We start from the raw sequence: 21,450 nt of genomic DNA, 5'->3' as shown, positions 1-21,450 counted from the left end.
AGTACATACTTACCTACGAACAGTTGCTTGAATCACTTATGTTAATTGAGTCAGAATTATGTGACATTTTAAAAAGTATTACTTCTGATAAACTAAAGATATTGCATCCTTCAATTATTATCAAAGCTGAAATTCTTTGGAATCAGTTGAATTTAATTTCTCAACATTTACAACTTTGGATGCGAATATTCACAACTTTCAAACGTTTTTGATTTAATAACTTTAGAAGCTTTTAGCCAACAAATAAAAGAATTGTTTTTGTTTTGAGGATTACATTAGTTCAAAAGGAAAAATATACTGTTTACCATTATTTTATACTCGATTCCATTTAAAGATAATTTTTCATACAATCATTTCGGAATCAAGATGTGTTGCATTAGCTGAGAATAATAGGCAGTACTTGAAAATAAACAGTATAGAACAATGTAAAGAACTTGGAGAGGACACCCTACTATGTTTGGAGATGATACCATCCCTATATGACAGTCCATCTTCTGAAGTCAAAGTTTTGACCAAGCTACAAGCAAATGAAAGATGTCATCCAGTTTTATTCGACATTTGAGGACCTTCGATGTGATCACTATCGTGATTATATCTCCTGTATATAACATGTTTTAAATTTGGACTACTTAAAGATCCCACTGGATACTTCACGGGTTTCAGTCCACCACAACCAGGTTTCTGCTGTCCTCAAATCTTCATCTACTCCAATGTGTCATGAAGACCGTCAATCCATATCGAAACCGATGACCACTCCGAAGAAATTGTCCATCAAAGCGACATTCCACTGGCATCGATTTCAACTAAAAGAAGATTATGATACTCTTCTCGGAGTGAAAAGACTTACGGAGGGAGGTGTTACGTCCGAAGACTCCATTATTAACATTTTATTCGACTTGGTTCCCGATGCACCGCATTTCGTCTTAGATCAATGAACCTTCTTCGCTTCTGTTATCAACCCTGCCGAAGTGACCTCTAACCCTGAGGCTAACGCACTCGTTATCACTGGCCTACTTCTAGATGCAACGCACATTCGTCTTAGAGCAACGAACTTTCTTTGTTTCGTACTCGTTATCAACCCTCGACCCTTGGTTGACCTGTAATTCTGATGCAAGCTCTTACATCAGCCCATGTGCAGCTTATCTTCGCCAAAGGAGGTCAAACCTCAGTATATAAGGGAGAAGAACGAGCAGAAGATTCATTCAAGTATTCGACACTCAAGTATTCAACATTCGAGTCGTGATCTGCAGTCAAAAGTCTCAAATCATACCGTAACGCCGTTCCCGTCTTATCATAAAATATTTTACTTTTATATTTTGTCCGGACTTAGAAAAGTCTAACGTTATTTTATTATATTCGAACTTAGAATAGTTTCAAGTCTTGTAATCATCATTTAATAAAATAGAATAAAAAATTGTTAATTTTTATTCGTAACGACCATCAGGATCGTTAAATACATATTGCCAAAAAAGCCTGGCAGTCGACTAGGAAAAATTCGTTAATATTGAATTGCTTCCAACCGATTCGTTACCAGGTCTAAACAAGAATTTACTTGCCTTGTTTGTACAAAATTCAAAGCATCTTGGTTTATACTACCCGCTGCAAGGCAGCCTGCTGTTTATGCTTCGTCTAGCACTCGCTGAAGTATATCCTTATTAAAATAAATTACCACAAAGTGTTCCTTAATTTGTTGTAGTTAACACGTCTTCGTTATTTTATGAACCACCTAGTATTTCCTATTGATACCGGACCGAGTGAGTCGATAATACTCTATGACTCATTTTTTGGATATACCAAATGTAAAAATAATTAATTACCTTTATGCGCATGCAGGTGGATGGATAATCTACCAGTTATAAAAAAATAAAGTATGTATTGAGTGGACTATAACTATCCTCGAAATTTGTAGGGGTATAACATCCATCGCTCAAAAGTAATTTTTATGACATTTCCAAAAACTGTTATATAGTCCACTCTTTTCTGAAAAAAGTACTGATTTCTGCCACCGTATTGTCATGTCACTAAATTCTTAACTTGACGTTAGTCCCCTAAAGCTAACGCCACGTAACGTTTACCAATACCACTTGATTTGTGAAAAAGAGGTCAGATAAAGGCACGTCAGATCGTAAACCATAAACTATTAAGTCATTAACATTAAAATTTTTCGTCGAGAATAATAAATAACCCACAAACAAAGCACATGACGTCAAGCCCATGCGTTAACCTGCTACATTTTCAAGTCTAACTAAACCTGACTTGATAATTCAAGCATACGGAAGTAAATAAATTTGCAAAAGAGCAGGTCAAAAAAAGTCATAATTCAATGTAAGTATTGAGGTAGGTCTAAGCATGACACAGGTGTTCAGTAATGACCATTCATAGGCAAAATTATATACTTTTGTTGAAAGGCGCATGCAAAACAACAGTGTTCGCCTCGATACGTGACACTAGAATGGAATTCATCCGTCCGGTTGGTTTGAGATTTCTAGAATTTGCACTAACTGGGAGAAACTTTGCTTAATTGGGAAGTTTTGCGGTTTCCTTTCGCTGAAATAGGAACCAAAATAATTAAGCGGCGTCTTCAAGCGACAAATTAAACTATTACAGCTTTAGTTTTCATTATTTGATTATATAACGTCGTCAGACGGCGAAAAATTTTAAATGCTTTTGTGTTATTTGTTGTTATTTGTTCGGATTTAAAAGTTAAGCTAAAGGTTCAATTTTAACATTATAAAATGTTCTTGTGCCGTCACTAATATGCCGGTAATACTGGCGTGACTTTCTACACCGTAGTTGTGTTTAGAACATCTTTCTCTTTAGTTTCGTAATTAAAAGACAAAATTTATTTAACACCAGAATTAGGGACGAAATTGTGTCGCGTATTTGCATACTGATTATCCTGAATTAATTTACTCCACGCAATGCAGATCTCTAGATCTCTAAAAACCTTGGCGTAAGTTTGTAAGACTAGGAAGAGGAGCATCTTCACTTAAGATAATAAGAATGGCCATGTTTGGCAGAAAATTTTGTAATCGCCATCGTTAAAATTTATTTTTAAAACTCAATATCTGGACGTCTGCGAATAGCACAATAAATTGAAACGGCCATCTGATACGTAATAATAGCCCTCATAGCAATGCAAACCGAATGTTCAGCAATAAACATTTTTGAGAAAATAGCAGAACTCGACAATGTAATTGAGTATTCTATTCACCATATTAACCCACTGCGTGAATCAAACAGCACGATGTCACAGGTTTAATTTATGCGTGATTTATTGTTTCAGTGTTGTAGTAATAATTATATATGTATTACAATTGTTTAAAAGTTCTTCAATAGCGCGAAAGACAGTAAATAGGAATACATTGATCAATAATCAGGTTCAAAATGTACATTTCCTGTTTAACTCAAAATCAGGTATTTCCCAACATATCTCTGAGAATATCTTTAGAAGTACCAGACTGATTAAAATTAATTAAACCCGTTAACAGCAGTAATTTTTTAAATACTGGAAGATCTCTAGAATTATTTAAAAAATAATGTTGCTTGGAATAGAGTCTTTAACGCAGATGCTGATTTTATCCATATTCCTCTGTGCATTTTTAATGTTACAAGAAACTAGACGAAAAATAGTGGAATATGTCATTGGTTAGTTGTTTAGTGAAATGAATTTGCAATTTACGTTAAGGTTTTTTTGGCTAGTTGAATACAATGTATTCCCATCAACACAGCCGGGAAATAATAATTATTATTTTTGCACTCATGACCTTTTTTGATAGCTTTCGCGCATTCACCAGAGTGCGGAAGGTCGAACTTCCCGCACACGTGCATTTAACTTCCCGTTGCCATGGTAACCTTAAAATACTCGGGTAGTGTCAACATTGTGACGTGTTGACGGCGCTGTCAATGGCGTTGTTTATAAATAACTCACAGTTAATCTCTTCAGTTTAAAGGTTTATTCGTCGCAAAAAATATTGTACACAACACGTTCGTGAGCCTGCTTCCCGCATTCACGCAAATGCGGCACTCCCTTCGGTCGTGCCTCAAACAAGCGTTCATGCGGGAAGCAGGCTATCCCGAACTAGTTGCGTAAATTACTATTACAAATGGGTAGTAACTTTATTTTTCGTCAAAGCCTGCAAACATTGGAGACCGAAAAAATATGCCATGCCTTTTTCTTGCAGGAGAAATTTTCGTCATACTTGACTTGAGATTAAATTAATGATCCACTCAAAATAAATTTTTCTAAGTTGACGTCTGGTAACTTACGATTTAAATTACACACGGCCTGCTCTCTGACGTGCAGACGGCCATGATCCGTCCGTTGATAGCAATGAAAAGAGAACAAAATTTGTCTCCAGCCACACGTATTCATCCGTTTTTGTCTCCAAATGAGCAGTATTTGCGTTTTGGAGTGTGCTTTATGATGTTCTTAAAGGAATGAAATGCTAAGATATCCTTCACTTTTATGATGAAGTGGAGGGGACGTTAACGTTACTTGTTTCGATTACTGCCACTTAAATCTTAGGAAGGATACGCGAAACGTGCAAATTTTTCTAAAGTTAATGCTTCAAGAAACACGCAGATGTTATTACAAATTATATGTCGTACAGGATTATGAGTAATCTATTGTTAAAGCAACGATATTATGAATGATAGGTAAGACATAAAAATGTCCATCACAAAAGTTAGAATTAATGGATTTAAACAAAATACTTACATATAGAATAAACGATGTTTGTTCATACCTTATCCAAGCAACAGTACATTTTGTTAATGAAACTAATTTAAAAAAGCTATCATTTAATAAGTTTCGTGCGCAAAGCAGAGTCTATTTTTCTCAAGTTCTTATGATAACGGAAATTTCTAAGGTGTATGGCAAAAATATGTTTAATAAAATGAAGACGGACGACGTTGAGGTTAAGAATAAAGACACTATTCCATTTTAGCAGAAAATATCGTTCATGTGTAATTTTTATTCAGTTCATTAAAGTGTCATTAAAATTCACACTTATGCCAGTGCATTAATCATTTTAACCAGACAGTATAATTGGTTTTGATGTAATCTGATGCTTAGTATATTCTTGAGCAACACATAGTGGTGTGTTTGTTAATATAGAGTGAAACAAAATACTTTTTCTTTGGCTCTAGTATCCCAACGATTGCCAAAAACCGTCACCTGTGTATGTTAAAAGTTCTGAAGTTTCAAAAATTATGTTTTTTGACCTGATGAGCGTGTTTTTTTCCAATAACTTGTGTTTAACATTTTCTGTTTTCCTAACACGAAATACCCACAGTTATACAGGGTGTTTTTGAAAGGTATGTAACAAAAGAAACGGGAAATTAGACGTGACACGCACATGTCATAAGATCAAAATCGCCTTCATAAAAGTTCTTTTGTTTTTGAGATAAAATTTGCTGTGCGGTAGGTACTGATTTACAGTAATTCGTTGGTTGTTAAGCAAGATTTTTGGCGGACTAATTTTACTTTCGAGGTAAAAAATGATAATCATAGCTCAACAACGGACGTGTTTTCGTCAAAATGCTTTCAGAAAGGTTTTCTTTAAAAAATGTAAGGTTATACGAATGCCAAAATGACCGACGTGGTCTTAATGTACGACAGAGCATTTGGAAATGGTTTTGAAGTTCGACATTTCTGCGGTGAAGCTTTCCGTGGTGGAAATTTACGAGACCATAGAATTTTCAGTGATATTCACCGTCTTCAGTATCGGATTGTGCTGCCGGGACACTGGAAAATTCCCCGGTGGGCCCCCGAAACAGTCTACTTCTTTTTTTTTATACAATTATTTACATTTTTCACATATCAAGAATATTACAATTACAAATTCAATAAAAATTCCTAAAAAAAGTATAACAGATGCATAAAAACGCCGAAACAATTGCGTCTGTCTGTCTGTCTGTCTGTCTGTCGGCTTTTTATTAGAGAGATAATCTCCGAAACTATACTGAACCAGTCGTCAAATTTTATATGTGGATTAGGAATATCGTGCTAATGAAAATTTGACTAATCATCCCTACCAACAATTTATTCACGTTATCTTGAAAATTTACAATAGTAAGTATTATTAAAATTTTATAAAATAAGATAATCCTGCACATCTGGTTTATGAACCTTTGTTGAGTTTTTATCGTAGATTTTTCGAGAAAAAAATCAAAATTGCAACATCTCACTATTTAAGTTTGAAACTCAAAAACCGAATGCTCTGAAATTTTGCAAACGTTTTAAGGTTATCATAATCATGGTAAATCGTCAATCATATTATTTTCGTTTGTTGCCCTCTAAAATAATAATGACATCATTTTAGAATTTTTTTCTTTAATTTTTATTTATTGATCTATAATTAAAATTTATTTTAAGTTTATCAAATAAAAATTTTGGTAATTCCAAAAGCATATTTTGTTATTTCGAATTCAATTCTCATCCGAATGACTGGGGTTTAAGGATTGGGTTATCGGATGTTTTAGATGAAATTTCTAAATTGAAATCAGTAGAAAGTAAAATGGTACGTTTCACCTCACATTTTTTTCATCTATTTACACAGTAAAAAATGTAGAGTTGATCCAACTACAAAATGTTGCTCAAATAGGTCCACTACATCTTTTTAGTTAATTTGACCACATGGCTTAAAGCAGTTTTTTACTAAATTAATTTCGTAAAATTTAGCAATGCCTTTAGTTCAAAATCAGTTGTTTTATTGTTAAGTATTCTACTTACCGTTGTTTAAATTAACATTATCGTAGTATGAATACAACTACATTAGCCTATGGATTAGAAACATTTTTGATTGTATTGCACGTTTATATTGTTGCTCGTACCATTTGTTTTTGCAAACATATCTGCCACTAACTGAATTTTTAACAACATAAGCTGTTGATTTTGCAAGAATTATCGTGTTCGTTTGTTTTTGCGTATAGTCAATAACCATCTAGTTTGTGGTCTTTTGACAAGCTCGAAAGTGATACATTATCAAATTTGCTAGTTATTTTAACCAGTGAACTTTGTTCTTCTAACAAAATAAACTGGTTGTACTGCACTTATTCTGATGTCTTGGATGTATTTTGGCATTATCATTTTGTTAACTTAACAGTTATTTTGTTACTTTTACATTTTATTGTAGTTAATGTTCATGCCCCTTGTTGGTTACTTAACTAAGTAATTTTGTTCTTCTGACCAAATTGTATCGCCAAATTACCCACCCTTGAAGTCCCAATGATTTAATAATAAAACTCATTTATTTATATTTTTTTATTTTCATACAAATACAATATACATTCATAGAAAACAAATAGATTTCCCGAATTAGGTTTTACACAGATAACAAATTATTGTACATTTACATTTATGATAATATAGAATACTTAGGAACAATTGCATTAATATTGCTACCAAAAGGATGATGTAACTCATATGAGACAAAGTGATTTACACTTTTCAAGTCAACAATTTCAAATATTGTGTTATTAGGGCTGCGTATAATGTAAGCTTGATAAATCTCGTTAAATGTAATTGTATCCCAAGTCGTACAAATTAAATATGGACTATTATTAATAATAAGTAACTCAATTATCTCGGAAAAAAGTGGGTATTTTTCATCGTGTTCTAATGTAACAAACATTTTCTTTTGGAAGAAAGTACTGAAGGCAGTTACCGAATTTGTAACAGTTACGGAATAATTGTCTTCAACACCAAGTATTGAATCAACAAAATGTTTTAATGAAACAGAATATAATTTATTTTTGTAATTAATTTGACTGCATTTTCCGTATAATGGTTGATAACCTAAATTTATGTTGTTCCATTGGTGCCATATGTGCTCCTGATGTCGAAAGCTCAGAGTTTTGCATAAAGATTTGTAGTTTTTTAACTTGGTCACGAGATTTTTAAAATATCCATGTTTGGCTTCAAAACGCATGCAACACAAGCCTATTAGAGGTCCCATTTTTAAGATTATGTAAGGATAATGTATCATGAAATGATGTTTGGGTGTTAAATTAAGAGGATTCCTTCCGTATTTTTCTTATGGGAGATTCAATACATCTACCCGAACAAATATCTAGCGAACCATCAACAATATTGACTAAAATTTTATATGTATGTAATGTTCTTAATATTCTCAACAGAACGGATTTAGAAAAATTTAAATTTTCGTTCGGTATCATTTCGAAATTAAGGGCATAATTAGACCAAATATCATAGGTTTAGCTTTAAGGCTTTATCAATCGAAAAGTAGTAATTTGCAAAAACGGTCGTGGAGATACTATGTTTAAAAGTAGTTTGCTGAAAATCGGAACTTAAAATTTTAATAAATAATTGAGTATTTAAGACGTAACGATTAACTATCTGAAATTTATTCGTCTTATTTTGATTTACAACAGACCATCAGAATTAGCCGCCATTTGTGTCTGGGTTGATTTATGGCAATCCCTTCTAAAGGATCCGGACAGTTGGGTTTTTGTAATTGCGAGAGATTACTGTGTAGGTAAATATACAATAAGTTTCTGTGTTCTGAGAATAAATAATATCCTTGCAAATTACTGGTCCAAATTTACCTGTTTGTTCGGTCTAGTTACCACACCATTTACTTGTTGAATTTTGTCTAGTGCTGTGTGTCTTGTCTTGTGTTTTTTTTTTTTTCGTATATTTTATTTCGTTGGATTTTAAACAAAACAGTCTTTTTACTGCCCGAGCGTAAGCAAAGGAAGTATTGTAATCGAGTCCGTCGGCCGACTCTCTACTTTTACATTTTCTCGATCTTTCATGACGCCTAGAAGACGAAGAAATAGGTCTCCCGTTTCCGTCTGTCTGTCCGTCTGTCTGCCGTCTCGGATTTTTATTAGACAGATAATCTCCGAAAGTACTGGGCTGATTGTTGTCAAATTTTGTATTTATATTAGGTATATCATGTAGATGATAAAACGCTAACCAAAATTTGTCTAATCATCCCCACCACTAATGTGATGACGTCACTTCAAAATTGTACATAATAATTGGGTTTTAAATTGTATCAAATAGCATAGTCTTTCCATGTACTTTATGACTCCGAATTGAGATTTTGCCAGAAACGTCCAGATTTTCGGAAAACAATCAAAATTAGGAAATTCATTTTGACATTTAAGTTGGAATCTACAAAACTGAATGCTTTGAAATCTTGCAGATGGTTTACAGTTATGATAAGCATGATATAATTATAATCACAATATATTTAGTTATCCCCTTAATTGATGACGTCACCCCAAAATTTTGCTGAATAAATCCTATTTAAAATGTACAAAACATATTTTGTTCATTTTAAATCAGAGACTCATCATAATGAGTCTCTTCTTGTGAATTATCATTCCATTCATATTTTTTGGATATGCATATACAGGTGATCCAAAAAAATTAATGAATACGTGAATTTATTTTATTGATTTAATCAGCAACTGCAGAACCGAATGCTTTGAGATTTTGCAAATGTTTTAAGGTTATAAAGAGCATAATAAATTTTTAGTCAACATATATTTACTTATCCCTTCCAAAAAATTGATGACGTCACCTCAAAAGTTTGCCGAATAATCCTATCTAAAATGTACAAAATATGATGAGTCTCTTCTTGTAATTTATCATTACATTCATATTTTTTGGATATGCATATACAGGGTGACCCAAAAAAATTAATGTATGCGTGAATTTATTTTATTGATTTAATCAGGAACTACAAAACCGAATGCTTTGAAATCTTGGAAATGTTTTAAATTTATGATAAGCATGGCAAATTTTTGATCAAAATAGATTTGCTCATCCCCCCCTAAAAAATGGATGACGTCACCCCAAAATTTTGCGGCATAATCCTATCTAAAATGTACAAAATATGATGAGTCTCTTCTTGTAATTTATCATTCCATTTATATTTTTTGGATTTGGATATACAGGGTGACTCAAAAATTTTAATGAATGCGTAAATTTATTTTATTGATTTAATCAAGAACTATAAAACCGAATTGTTTGAAATCTAATGCGAAAAAAACCATAATAGGCCGACAGCGAGGGAGGTACTGTCTAAACTCTTTAGACCAATTTTTTAAGACTACAACTAACCTGCTTTTTATTAGAGTGAGGTAAGTTAAGACACTTAAAAAATTTGTTTTGACAGTATGATTTGTGTTATACAGTGCGGTATAGAAGCGTGAAAAAAAGTGTCATAGCGGTTCATTTTTTCACGCATTTGAGTGAAAAAAAGTGTCGTAGCGTGTCATTTTTTAACGGAATAAAACATAGAAGCCTGACGTTGCTATGATAATTCATAAACACAAAAAATTGTCAAGACAGCAAATACGGCTACATTTAATATCTATGTTCCAAAATAAAAAGTTTTTGAAGTTGGTGGGTGTTGAGTTTTGTTACGAACGCGAAAAAAATTTTGTATGCGACTACTGAGTAAAGTGGCTTTTTTTTACTCGGCGGATTTGTGCATTCGCCTTCGACTCGTGCAACAAATTTTCCTTCTCGTAAAAAAAAGATACACTTTACTCAGTAGTTGCATAAATAACTATTTATGTGAAAAGTAAATTAAAATACAACATTTTAATACCATTATTAACAGTTAAATTATTAATTACCGAACGACTTTACTTATATAATATCACTGGCAGAAAAAAATTAAATAACGGCAAAATACAAATTATTAGTTAAGAATTTATACAGAATCCGATACCGAGAGAAATGAGTGTCTTTCAATGGGTTGGATCCATAAATTATTCTTACTATAGGGTTGGTAAGCTGGACGTTTTTATGACATGCGATTAGAAGTGAGTCGGTGTTGACAGCAAGGGCAAATTGTCCGTTCTCAAGGACGAACTCTGGAAGGAATGCTCTTAATATTGTACTCTTTTATAACTAATTCATGATGTTGCCTAATTAATTCCTTTAGTTCAGAAACACTTACTTTTGTATTCACTGTAGAAAATACTATGTTAACAATTTTTAGAATTAATTGAATAACTTGGTATTTTCTCTGGTGTTGTTCGGATAACGATAGTATTTTATCCGATAAAATTAAAGGTATGAACTTCAATAAACAGAAAGTCTGTGCGGCACGTTGGCCTATTGAATTACCTAGTTTATCAAGACTTATGGGGCTTGGTTTAGTACACTGATAATTATGTCCAAAATTGAAAGATTTTATTCTGTCATTAATATCTTCGAGGGTTATGATTTTTTCTGAAATAAGAAATTTTAAAAATAATTTAAGTTCCAGTTGTATAACACCTTCTAATAAGTCATGCATAATGTCTACAGACTGATTATTACATAACTTAAATTGAGTAAGATTATTTAAGGAACTTCGGAATTTAATGCCACAGACCGTATTATTAGATCTTTTCGAAAGATCGGTTTCCTGTTTTAGCGATCTACAATGTTGTTCATACATAAAATCACTTCTTAATAAACTTTCATCTTGAATGGCTCTACTTTGTGCGTCTGTTTTATTAGCAATGCAAATGCGGCAATAGTTAGTTGAGGAAAAAGATTCTACCATGCCAAAAATTTGATTAGCACCCAGATTGTCATGACTAAGTGAGACAACTGTGCCTTTTAAAAATGTCTTTGCAACGTCATCATAAACTCCTTGCTCTTCTAAAATTTTAATATCTTTAACAATGATATCTAGAACTGAGTTCATGCCAAATTTCTTTATGTCATTGGCATAGAATAAAGCAACTAAATGAATATTCTCCAAAACTGAATTTAACTGAGCGGGTAAGTTCTTTATCATCATATAAATTGCTCCAATTTTGTGTCCTCCCGTTTTGGATCCTAATGGATTTACCGTATCAAATTCATCGAAGTAGAGCTGCAGCTGAAACGCATGAGGGTTTTCTTTAAAAAATGCACTCTTTCGGAAAATACTTCCATGTGAAAATTCAGAAAGAATGTTGGGGTGACTTTCTTTGGGTTTTTGAAATAATAATTTTCGAAAAGAGTCATTTTTTAAAAGGAATTGTAATGTTTTTAAAATTGGAACATACATAAAATGACATGACATCAGGATTTGTTCGTAGACAAACTTTTCCTTATTCCATATTTGGTCGTATCTTATGCCTATTGGAATTTCAATAGGTTCAACTATATGTTTTTTAAAATACAATTCTCTTTTATATTTTGTGTTAATATCTGAAAATGCATTCTGAACAGCTATGGTGCTACTGATTCGTGTATCCGAAATTATTTTTAGTAATTTTTCATTCATTTCTAGGATATTTTGAATGGTCGAGTCTGGTAAACCCAGAGAGTATAAACTCGAAACATATGACGCACAGTAATCACTTAACGATTTCTGATTAGTATTTGATGTTAGGTTACATCCAAAATCAAAATGTTCGTTAGTAGATGCACATATTAACTCAGTTTGAGGTTTTACAACATTAGAGATTGAAGAACGATCCTTATTAATTTTGTGTGTGTTACATTTTTGTATGTGTCTCCTATATCCACTAAAAGTTTCATATATGTTGGTACAACTAAAGCATTTTAATCTTAATTTTTCGTTATCGTACAAAGCATGCACCTGTCGTAAATGTTTCAAAAATTTACCTAACGCTAAATTACTAAAAGTACATAAAAAACAAGAAAACATGTTTAAAACTAATATAAAAACTAAAAAATACTTCTAAAATGTTAACACAACAGTGTAAAAATGATATTTAGGTATTTCTTTATTCAGATTCATCGCTTGATGGCGACATCAAGTGATCCATTTTAGTTCTCAACCAACGAATTCTATCGGATATTGTCTTTACTTCTAAATTATAAAACGCATTTTGAACAAATTTATAAAAATACTCTAGAGATTTCTCAAAATCTAAATTAAATACAAAATGTACTTTAAAACAAAGATCAAACGCAGTTATTACATTTTGTTCAGGAGAAGGGATTATGTGTTCGTCAAATACTACGTAATATTTACTTATTGCAGCTTTGGATGTTCCAATTGCCAGTATGAACGGTTGTTTGGATGGTCTTTCCTTCAAAATAGTAGTGAAAGGTACTTGCATATCTTTAAATATTATAAGTTTGTTTGCAGCTGTAGCGGCACTTTGTTTTCTTGCATTTTTAGAGCTAGTTGGGGGTAACAAGTAAACCAACATTAAAATTGCATTGGTAGTTGCATTCCAATCTGAAAATAAAATATGTTAGATACATACCTCTAAAAGATAAAATCTTTTAATTAATCTGGTACCTTGGGGGTCCTTATTTTCTTCGTGTAAAAACTTTGTGTTTATATTTGTTGCTGTTGTTGTGTATAGTTTTTTAATTATGGAAATATTTTTTGAAAAAGTTTTATGAAATATATCATTTTCAGGAAACATTAGAGAAAATTCCAAACTTATCTAGAAAACAAAATTTCAAATAAATTAACAAAAAGTATTTTCACCCTTACTAAGCCAGGCGTATCAAAAAACCTGGGAAATAATTTATCGATATCTTGTCTGTGACTGTTTCTAAAGTCAAATGTCTGTCTTGTACGTTTAAAAATATCTTTTATCTGTTCCTGCGTTGCTGCCTTCAAAAACTCTATGGTTTCTTGAACACTCTCATCATACTCATCACTACTGACTGTGGAATTCTCTTGAATTGTAGAATTTCCTTTTTTCACTTTTTTATCTCTAAAAACAGTTCGTAAGCGGCCAACGATGAATCCCCTAAATGCTTCCTAAAATATTGTTAATAACATGGAACAATTTATTATCTGTAAGGACCCAATTTAATCACGATAATGCGATAATCACAAGTCGCATTGTATCGTAACTACTGTCATCGTATCTCCCATGGTAACGGAGACTTGCAACTATCGCAAAATTCAACTTGAAATTGGCTATACTAAATAGACGGTTATACTAAAGCTACTGCACTAGATCGGCAGTACAAGTTGATGTGGTGACCTTAGAATGTACAAGGTATCTTTTTTATTGATAAATATGTGTAGTTTGAATAATTTGTCATGCATTTTGAAATGTGAAGCTCGTCGTTTAAACTTAAATAAATATAAAAAGACACCCTGTATACTAACATTTTAAAATACGCACGATGAAGGCATACTTACATATCCTTCGTCAGTATGTACATCTTTCAATTTTGGGAACAGTGTTACTATGCATTTAGCATATTGTGTTCTCGTTTCAGCAGAAGGTAAAGTATTGGGGGGCATAAATTGTAACATATGATCAACTGCGATATGCACCAATCGTATCCTATGTTTGTCATCTAATGTTCTATTTTCTTTATAGTAGCTGATTACTTGTTTGCCCCAAGCATCAGATAACAAATAGTTTTTGAATTCCTAAAACGTATCATTGGTGATACATATATAGTAACTTGTTACCATTATAACGACATACGTGATCAGTTAAATTGTGGTATGAAATTGATGATGTCTTTAGTCGCTTCTTACCAGTAGGGGAAACTATTAATGAATAAGAATCATCATCTTCATCGAAATTTGAGCAGATATCGGATGGTGCCGGGGACGTAGGCAAGGACTGCAAAGTTTCCGTACTGGCACTACTAACTCCTCCGGTATATGCCAATGAATAGGTTGAAAAGGCAGGAGAATTTATATTTCTCTCCGTAGGCAATTGTTCTAAAATTTTAATTTTGATGATTAATGGAATTATTAAGAGTGCAAAAACGAGCAAGCACTATTTTTCCTACTATCGATTAAAAAATACTGCCAGTAATTTTAAACATTGGCTATTATTTATGATCTGACAACTTTCTAAACTATATCTACTATACTGATATATCTTTTTGAGTAAAATATTGCAATTTTAAAAGTTTTAAATGTTTACCACCATAAACTCTTTGTCTCTGATGTTTTTTTAAATGACTGAAATTGCCTCAGTTTTACGTGTTTTTTGAGCAGAACACTATTTTGTATTTCCATATAGGTACATATATAGTGCAAAGGCAAATGGACCAAATACTCTCAAAGCAATTGTAAACTCGCTAAGCGATTGGAGTGGTACCTTTCAGTATTGTTATTTAACACGTTCAATAGTTTACCTTATATAATGTCTAATAGTTTTTAAATAATTAAAATACCTATGACTTCATCGTCCTTTACAAAACTCAGTATTACCCCTTTGTTGGAAATGTTTAAAAAGTCGTTTATAAAATCCTCGTTTATTATAGCTCCATCCGAATCACGTATGTTGAAAGAGGATCCCAATAATTCTGGGAAACACTGAGAAGCTGAAGTGTATTAAATTAGGTATACATGCATTACTTTTTTAACGCAGATCATACAAACCTTTAAGTTTAATAGATTCATAATTGCCGCTAACTGAAGCCCATACCAGTGTTTCTTTATAACGTAATCTTACATAATACGTTGTGGATGTGGAAGGGCACGCGTTTATGAAGGTATTTGTAAAGTCGATTTCGTAATTGTTATCAGTCTAAAGAAAATATTTTCATATGAGATTGAAAGAGAGGGTACTTTGGTATAACACAATTTCAAGGTTAACGTATTGGTCCAAACCCAAATATCGTAGCTTCAAGAAACAAAGGAGCAAAGTGGTGCGTAGTTTATCGTTCATATGTCACGTAGCATACAGATTACACTAAAACATGCAATATTTGGCTTTGGCACCGATTAAGCAATTGATAAAAAGGATCCCCATTTAGTTATAAAATAAAACATTGTTAATACTTACCATTGTGCAATCTTTTTGGAAACGAAACTCCACGCAGAGCCCAACAATGCACACAGAATGCACCGAATGCTGACGCTGGAGCGGGAAACACACATACCTAACTCATTCGTGTAGTCGAATTAACCCGAATACAGTTGCAAGTATTAATTTTTACAACATAAATGGGTAGTTCAGCACTTCCCGAAGTCAGTGGCACTTTTGTATGTGCAAGTTGACAATATCCAAGTTGTTGATTTCACTTGGCTTAGTTGTGAGGTTGGTTGATGCATTTTGTTAAAAACAGAAACAAAATGTGGTTCGAATCAACAAGTAGGATATTTAAACTATCCCGATTGGGACATCTATGAACCGGAGTAATTGTATGTCCACTTAATTTGCGAATGATTGAACACATGCAAGTTGTTGGTTTCATCACTTGGGTTCTGTTAAAATAGCAGTGGTATGTTATTGCATTATCAAAAATATCTGCATTCAATGAACAACAAAAGAGTGAAATGTAGCCTTTACCAAATGAAATTGTACCATGTTGCTTGTGATCTAAAATTCTTGGTCGTCCATTTACCAAGATTAAACAGTTAATTTAGTCATAAACATTAGTTGTGGAAGCTGTTCCCTTAACAAAACACAACAAAAAGTTAGTTTCACTATTACTAACAATAATGTCCAATTTACATTCAGAAGGGCAGAAATGTACCGTATCAGTTGCGAATTAGTACAAACTTTTTCGTTATATGAGCAGCTCAAAAAGGACAAAAATATAATTGTTAAAACAACAGAATGTAACGGGAAGTCAACAATATTTCGATCAAGCAAATTTTTGAATTCTAAATTTTGCTGTTCCGACAGCAATTTAGTGTTAAATTTAACTGCGAATTATTAACTAAAACTGTTGTTGTAGAAATTAACAAATCATTTTTTACTGTGTAAGGTATTTTTTTACTTATTTTTTCATCTATTTTAAGGTACTATATCATTTTTTAAGCAAGCAGGCCAATTTTGACGTCGAAGGTTTTTTTTATTGGTTTTTTATAAATTAAAAAGTCTATTTTTGTCGTCAAGTTTTCTTAATGCATTTTTTAACATTTCACCTCATTTTTGAGGTTATTTTTTAAAAAGGTATGGATTTCTAAAGATTTTGACCATGATTCCAGCGGATCCATATAGAAACCGCTGATTGTTAATTAAATTAAATTAAAAAATTATAAATTAGCTTATAATAAATTAAAAAACAAAATGTGGGGTGAAACGTACCATTTTACTTACTACTAATTTGCCCCCTTCTTTTGATATTACATTTATTTAATTTTATATAGGTAATTACATAGTCCTGGACGTGTGATTCATGAATCTATGTTTTCACCATAGACATCCAGATTTTTGAGAGAAAAATCAAAATTCTTTGAAAACTTGCAAGAGTTTTAAGAATATCGTAAGCATGGTAAATCGTTAATCAAATGTTTTTTGTTTATGGCCGCTAAAAAATCATTTTATAATTTTGTAGAACAAATGTTCCTTAAATTTTATAGAATTATCATACTCTATGTATGTATAATTTAGAATCCTTGTTGAGTTTTTCCTCTAGACATCGAGATTTTTGGAAAAAATTCAAAATTGTATTTTACAATTTAACTTTAAAAGTGCAAAAGCGAATGTACTTAAATCATATATCTGACGTATTCCCAAAAGTTTTAAGGTTATAGGAAAAATGGTAAATTGTTAATCAAAATTTGTTCGATTAAGGCCTTCCCAAAAAATTATCACGTCATCTTAAAATTCTACTGAACAAATGTTCTTTAAATTTTATAAAAGAACATAGTCTTGTATATGTGAATTATGAATCCGTGTTGACTTTTTAGCCTTGGCCTCCAGATTTTGGAAAATAAATCAACATTGTATTTAACTTTGAAATTGCAAAAACTGAATGCTGTGTAATCATGAAGATATTTTAAAATTGTTTTGTGTCTGTTTCTCTGCATTGAGAACACAAAATCAACCAATTTTCATTTTCCTTTAACCGTTAATGCTTGTAATCTGAACGTGCTAAAAATCGAATTCGATACAGTACAAACATAAACAGTCGAAGTTAAGCATATACTGAGAAATTGAGAATGTTAAAATTTTTTCCTGTAGTTATATGTTTTAAATATATTTCATATTTAAAGACGCAGGAATTGCGGGGATGTTAATTATGTCATTTTATAGAGTTATCACAAAATGAACATCGCAAAATCTAATTTTATAATTTTTTAAAGAAGCGGAATTTGTCGGACTAGACTGCAAGGACGAAGAAAGTTCTGTTAAAATAATTTTCCACAATTGTTTTACTAGCTTTGTTTCTCTTGGTAGTGTCATCAAAAACCAAAAACAACATAATTTTTACAAAACGCCAATGTCGCCGGCAAAACTGAAAATAATAATAATAGTAATAATACCTAAACAATATGTGTATACAATACTACAGGACCGCACTTTCTAAATTTCTCGGTGGACCCCATGTCCTCAATCCGGCACTGAGCGTCTTCGAGAAAATGGAGGATTTCGTCCACGTCCGTCGGACTGGCGTCGACAAAGAACCAGTTAAGCACTAAATGCGTAAGTCGAAATTTTAAATATCGTGGAAAAAATCCGGGAACAAGGATGCGAAGATTGGCCTATCGAATATGGGAACAATACTTGAAGTCTGACGATTTGCCAAAAAGGGTTGCGTTCTGTGAATGGTTGTTTCAAAAAAACCGGGAAGATCTAAATTTAGATCAAGCAACATTTATCAGAGATGGTATTTTTAATTCTCACTCATGTCAGACAAGAATCCCCACTCAATTCAAGAAACACACTTTCAGGATCGTTTCAGTGTCAATGGTTGGGGCGGGAATGTTGGGAAACCACCTAATAGGTTTATACATTTTACCACCTCGATTAACAGGCATCGCTTATTTAGAGTCTAGAGTCTAGAGACTAACATCTTCGGCAATCTTTTAGAGGATGTCCTTGCGATTTCTTTTTGTGGGAGACCATGAAGCAGTTGATGTACCAGGCCCCGTTGGACATAGTTGAGCACCTCAGAAATCGCATTCAGGAAGTTGAGACAGACATTAGAGCTATTCCGGATATGATTCGGCATGCGGAAGCCTGTATTAGAAATGAGGGACGTCATATCCAAGATGGCCAGATTTACCAGAATTTTTTTGCATATCTTTCAAAAACATCTTGTATATAGGAGATATACGGAAGTATGTTATTGAACTAAATATATCCAAAAATGTTATAGTGGCAGAATACCAAAACGGAACCAAGATCTTATTCACTGATTGTAATCGGTGTTCAAGTTAGTCAGCTTTTCAGGACCATAAGTTCCTTCCTCTATTTCCGAAGTCAATACCTTTATTATTATATTATAGAAATTAAATATACAGTGTACGATGCCAATACTGTTTGTCACTAAAAATTAATGTAGGTAGATGTTTATGAACCGTGTCACAGATAGGTTGCAGACAATCAGAAATTATCATTTATTTACCACCCCAGAAGTAGTTGCTTTAGATCTGTCAAATGTAAAACGCTACACTGCCCATTGTTTGCGACGAACATTAGCCACATTACGGGTTAATGCCAGTGCCGAGTTACCGACCTCAAAAAGGCACGAACGGTGCTATAAACAACGAGTTTGTAGCTAATATCACTGTCTGAAACATTTTTTGCACTGATATTAATAAAAAACTAAACTTACAACTCCGATATAAGAAAAAAATCTTTGATTGACGTAATGTTCAACGCTCCGTTCACGCTTCCCTTAGGCCTTATCCTCAATAAGACTTCCAGCACCTTCCACACGAGAAAAATGGCGATTATCTGTGCCGTTTATCTCCGCCCGAGGCTTTGATCGCACCATAGCTGTCAACATCAACTGTCATCGATCGTATCGATCCCGGATTATCTGTAGCTGCGATCGATGGCACGGAAGTCCACGTTATCATCGTCGGTGTACCCGATAACAGTACGTCACGTTCGCACCGGTCTCGTGTGCTACCACGGAGTGTCCGCCGACGATGATAGCCGTGTGTCGGCATCGGATCAAAGGGCCAGCAGCGTGCCAGAGGACACATCACAATGATAATAGTGGTCCTGACGTAGCGAGCGTGCCGATGTTACCGCCCTCAAATTACCGCCGGGACATCTGGCGATAGCATCTCGCGGACCCACCGGTTCTTCACTCTTGCTCGCAGGACCTTCGTGTATGTCGTCGCAACGTATCTGCACCGCTCCGGGCCCGATAAACGAACAGCAACGCCCCCTTTTCTTCGGGTTTTTTGCTTGCGCCTCGCACCAGAGGCGGAGGACTCGACGACTTCCCCGTGCAGCGAAAGATACAGATGTATTATGTATGGTGAGCGGACGGTAATGGAGCGTGAACACGGAGATAATTTGGTAGCTCTTAGGGGAACTACACCTTTATCCTTTATCCTGATCCAAGATTTTTTACGAAATCGTCCGATCGCGACTTATGAGAGGAAGTGGATGCACTTTTTGTAACATCGTTGGCTGACAGACTTAGGTCGAATTAAGCCAACATAATTACAGTTACGTATTAAAAAAATATATGCATATATTTTTGCTTCGTTGTTAGAATTTACGTGCGTTTAGAGAGAGGATGTCAAAATCAGCGGTAAAAAAAAAACGCTCTCTAGAATATTAGTTTTCGGAATTTCGTAGTGTAACAAATGATTTCCTACATTAAAACTGTGTATTTTAGATAAAAATATCTGCGTATCCTAAGTACTAAAGTTGCGTAAAATAAATCCTAAGGTCTTGTATGACGAGCATGGGTCAGTTGGGCGCCATGGTCAGAAAAATCTGGAGGTGGTCCTAATCTCACTACTACCTGAGAGGAAAGGGACAATTGCGCGCAATTGATGCTAGACTTATTATAAAACTCATAAGATTATAATGTATGAGGCTTATCCGCTAGGAACCTGTAGGCAATGACAAACCTTATAATCTTCTATTTGCGAGTAAGTGTCTATGACCTTTTTGGAAATTAAACCTGCTACAAGGGGTAACCTAACCGTGGCGCGGAAGTGACCAACACCCTGCATGACAACGGAAAATACCCTCAACATGATGATGTGTAAATGATGGTTTAAAGTCGAAATTCACACCATAATCGTTTTAGACTTTTATTTTTAATGGCATAGTTATGAGTATATTTTGACAATTCGCATTCAGGCTGAGGTTGTTTTTCTGTACTCGTATTCCGGGTTGCATCAATATTCTTCTATAGAATTTTTACTGTTACGTGTTAAAGATAATTTAAGAATCATCTGCATACAGCAAAAGTTGGTTGCGTTTTATGTTTCTTGTTTGTCTTGATCTTGCTCTTTAAAAGATGTGTTATTTTATGCATAGTAATCCTTGATAGCATTCTCTAGCTCAGCTCCCATATTTCTTCTGCGGTCGTCTTTGTTGTATTTACCGCTTTTTTCTTTAATTTGGTTGAAAATTTATCTTCTAGTGTCTTGAATTTCTTTTGTTTTTAATTTGTATGATCTATTTTTTCGTGTTGTATTTTCTTACTTTTATGTTTAATTTGTTTGTGTTTTCTAATTTTTCGCAAGAAACAACGTGTGGTCACCACATATTTCCGATACTCTTTTAATTCTGACGTCGTTAGTAATTCTTCCGTCGTTCTTATTAACTAATTCTGTGATCGACCTTCTTTCACTATTATGCTCTCTA

General features: G+C 33.4%; 2 protein-coding genes across 3 annotated transcripts in view; both read right to left on the bottom strand.

Annotated features, from left to right (window-relative positions):
• Positions 1 to 21,450, bottom strand: part of LOC135133221 (protein gooseberry-neuro-like) — a 177,189-nt gene that overhangs the window by 31,094 nt on the left and 124,645 nt on the right. The gene's annotated exons all lie outside the window — the stretch shown is intronic.
• LOC135132924 (uncharacterized) lies at positions 11,275 to 18,644 on the bottom strand. The gene is made up of 10 exons (XM_064061148.1): positions 18,552 to 18,644; positions 18,177 to 18,368; positions 15,718 to 15,792; positions 15,312 to 15,459; positions 15,104 to 15,253; positions 14,401 to 14,642; positions 14,106 to 14,342; positions 13,443 to 13,715; positions 13,242 to 13,392; positions 11,275 to 13,178 (listed from the first exon to the last, which is right to left on the bottom strand). Exons 1-10 carry the CDS (start codon positions 18,642 to 18,644, stop codon positions 12,718 to 12,720), a joined length of 2,022 nt encoding a protein of 673 aa, XP_063917218.1. The 3' UTR covers positions 11,275 to 12,717.

This window comes from Zophobas morio, unplaced genomic scaffold (genome assembly GCF_036711695.1).
Source record: "Zophobas morio isolate AGI-343-1 ecotype UQ-CSIRO unplaced genomic scaffold, CSIRO_AGI_Zmor_V1 ptg000021l, whole genome shotgun sequence".
NCBI lineage: Eukaryota > Metazoa > Arthropoda > Insecta > Coleoptera > Tenebrionidae > Zophobas > Zophobas morio.
The sequence above is the reverse complement of the archived record's forward strand: the minus strand, read 5'-3'. Positions and strand labels throughout refer to the sequence as shown.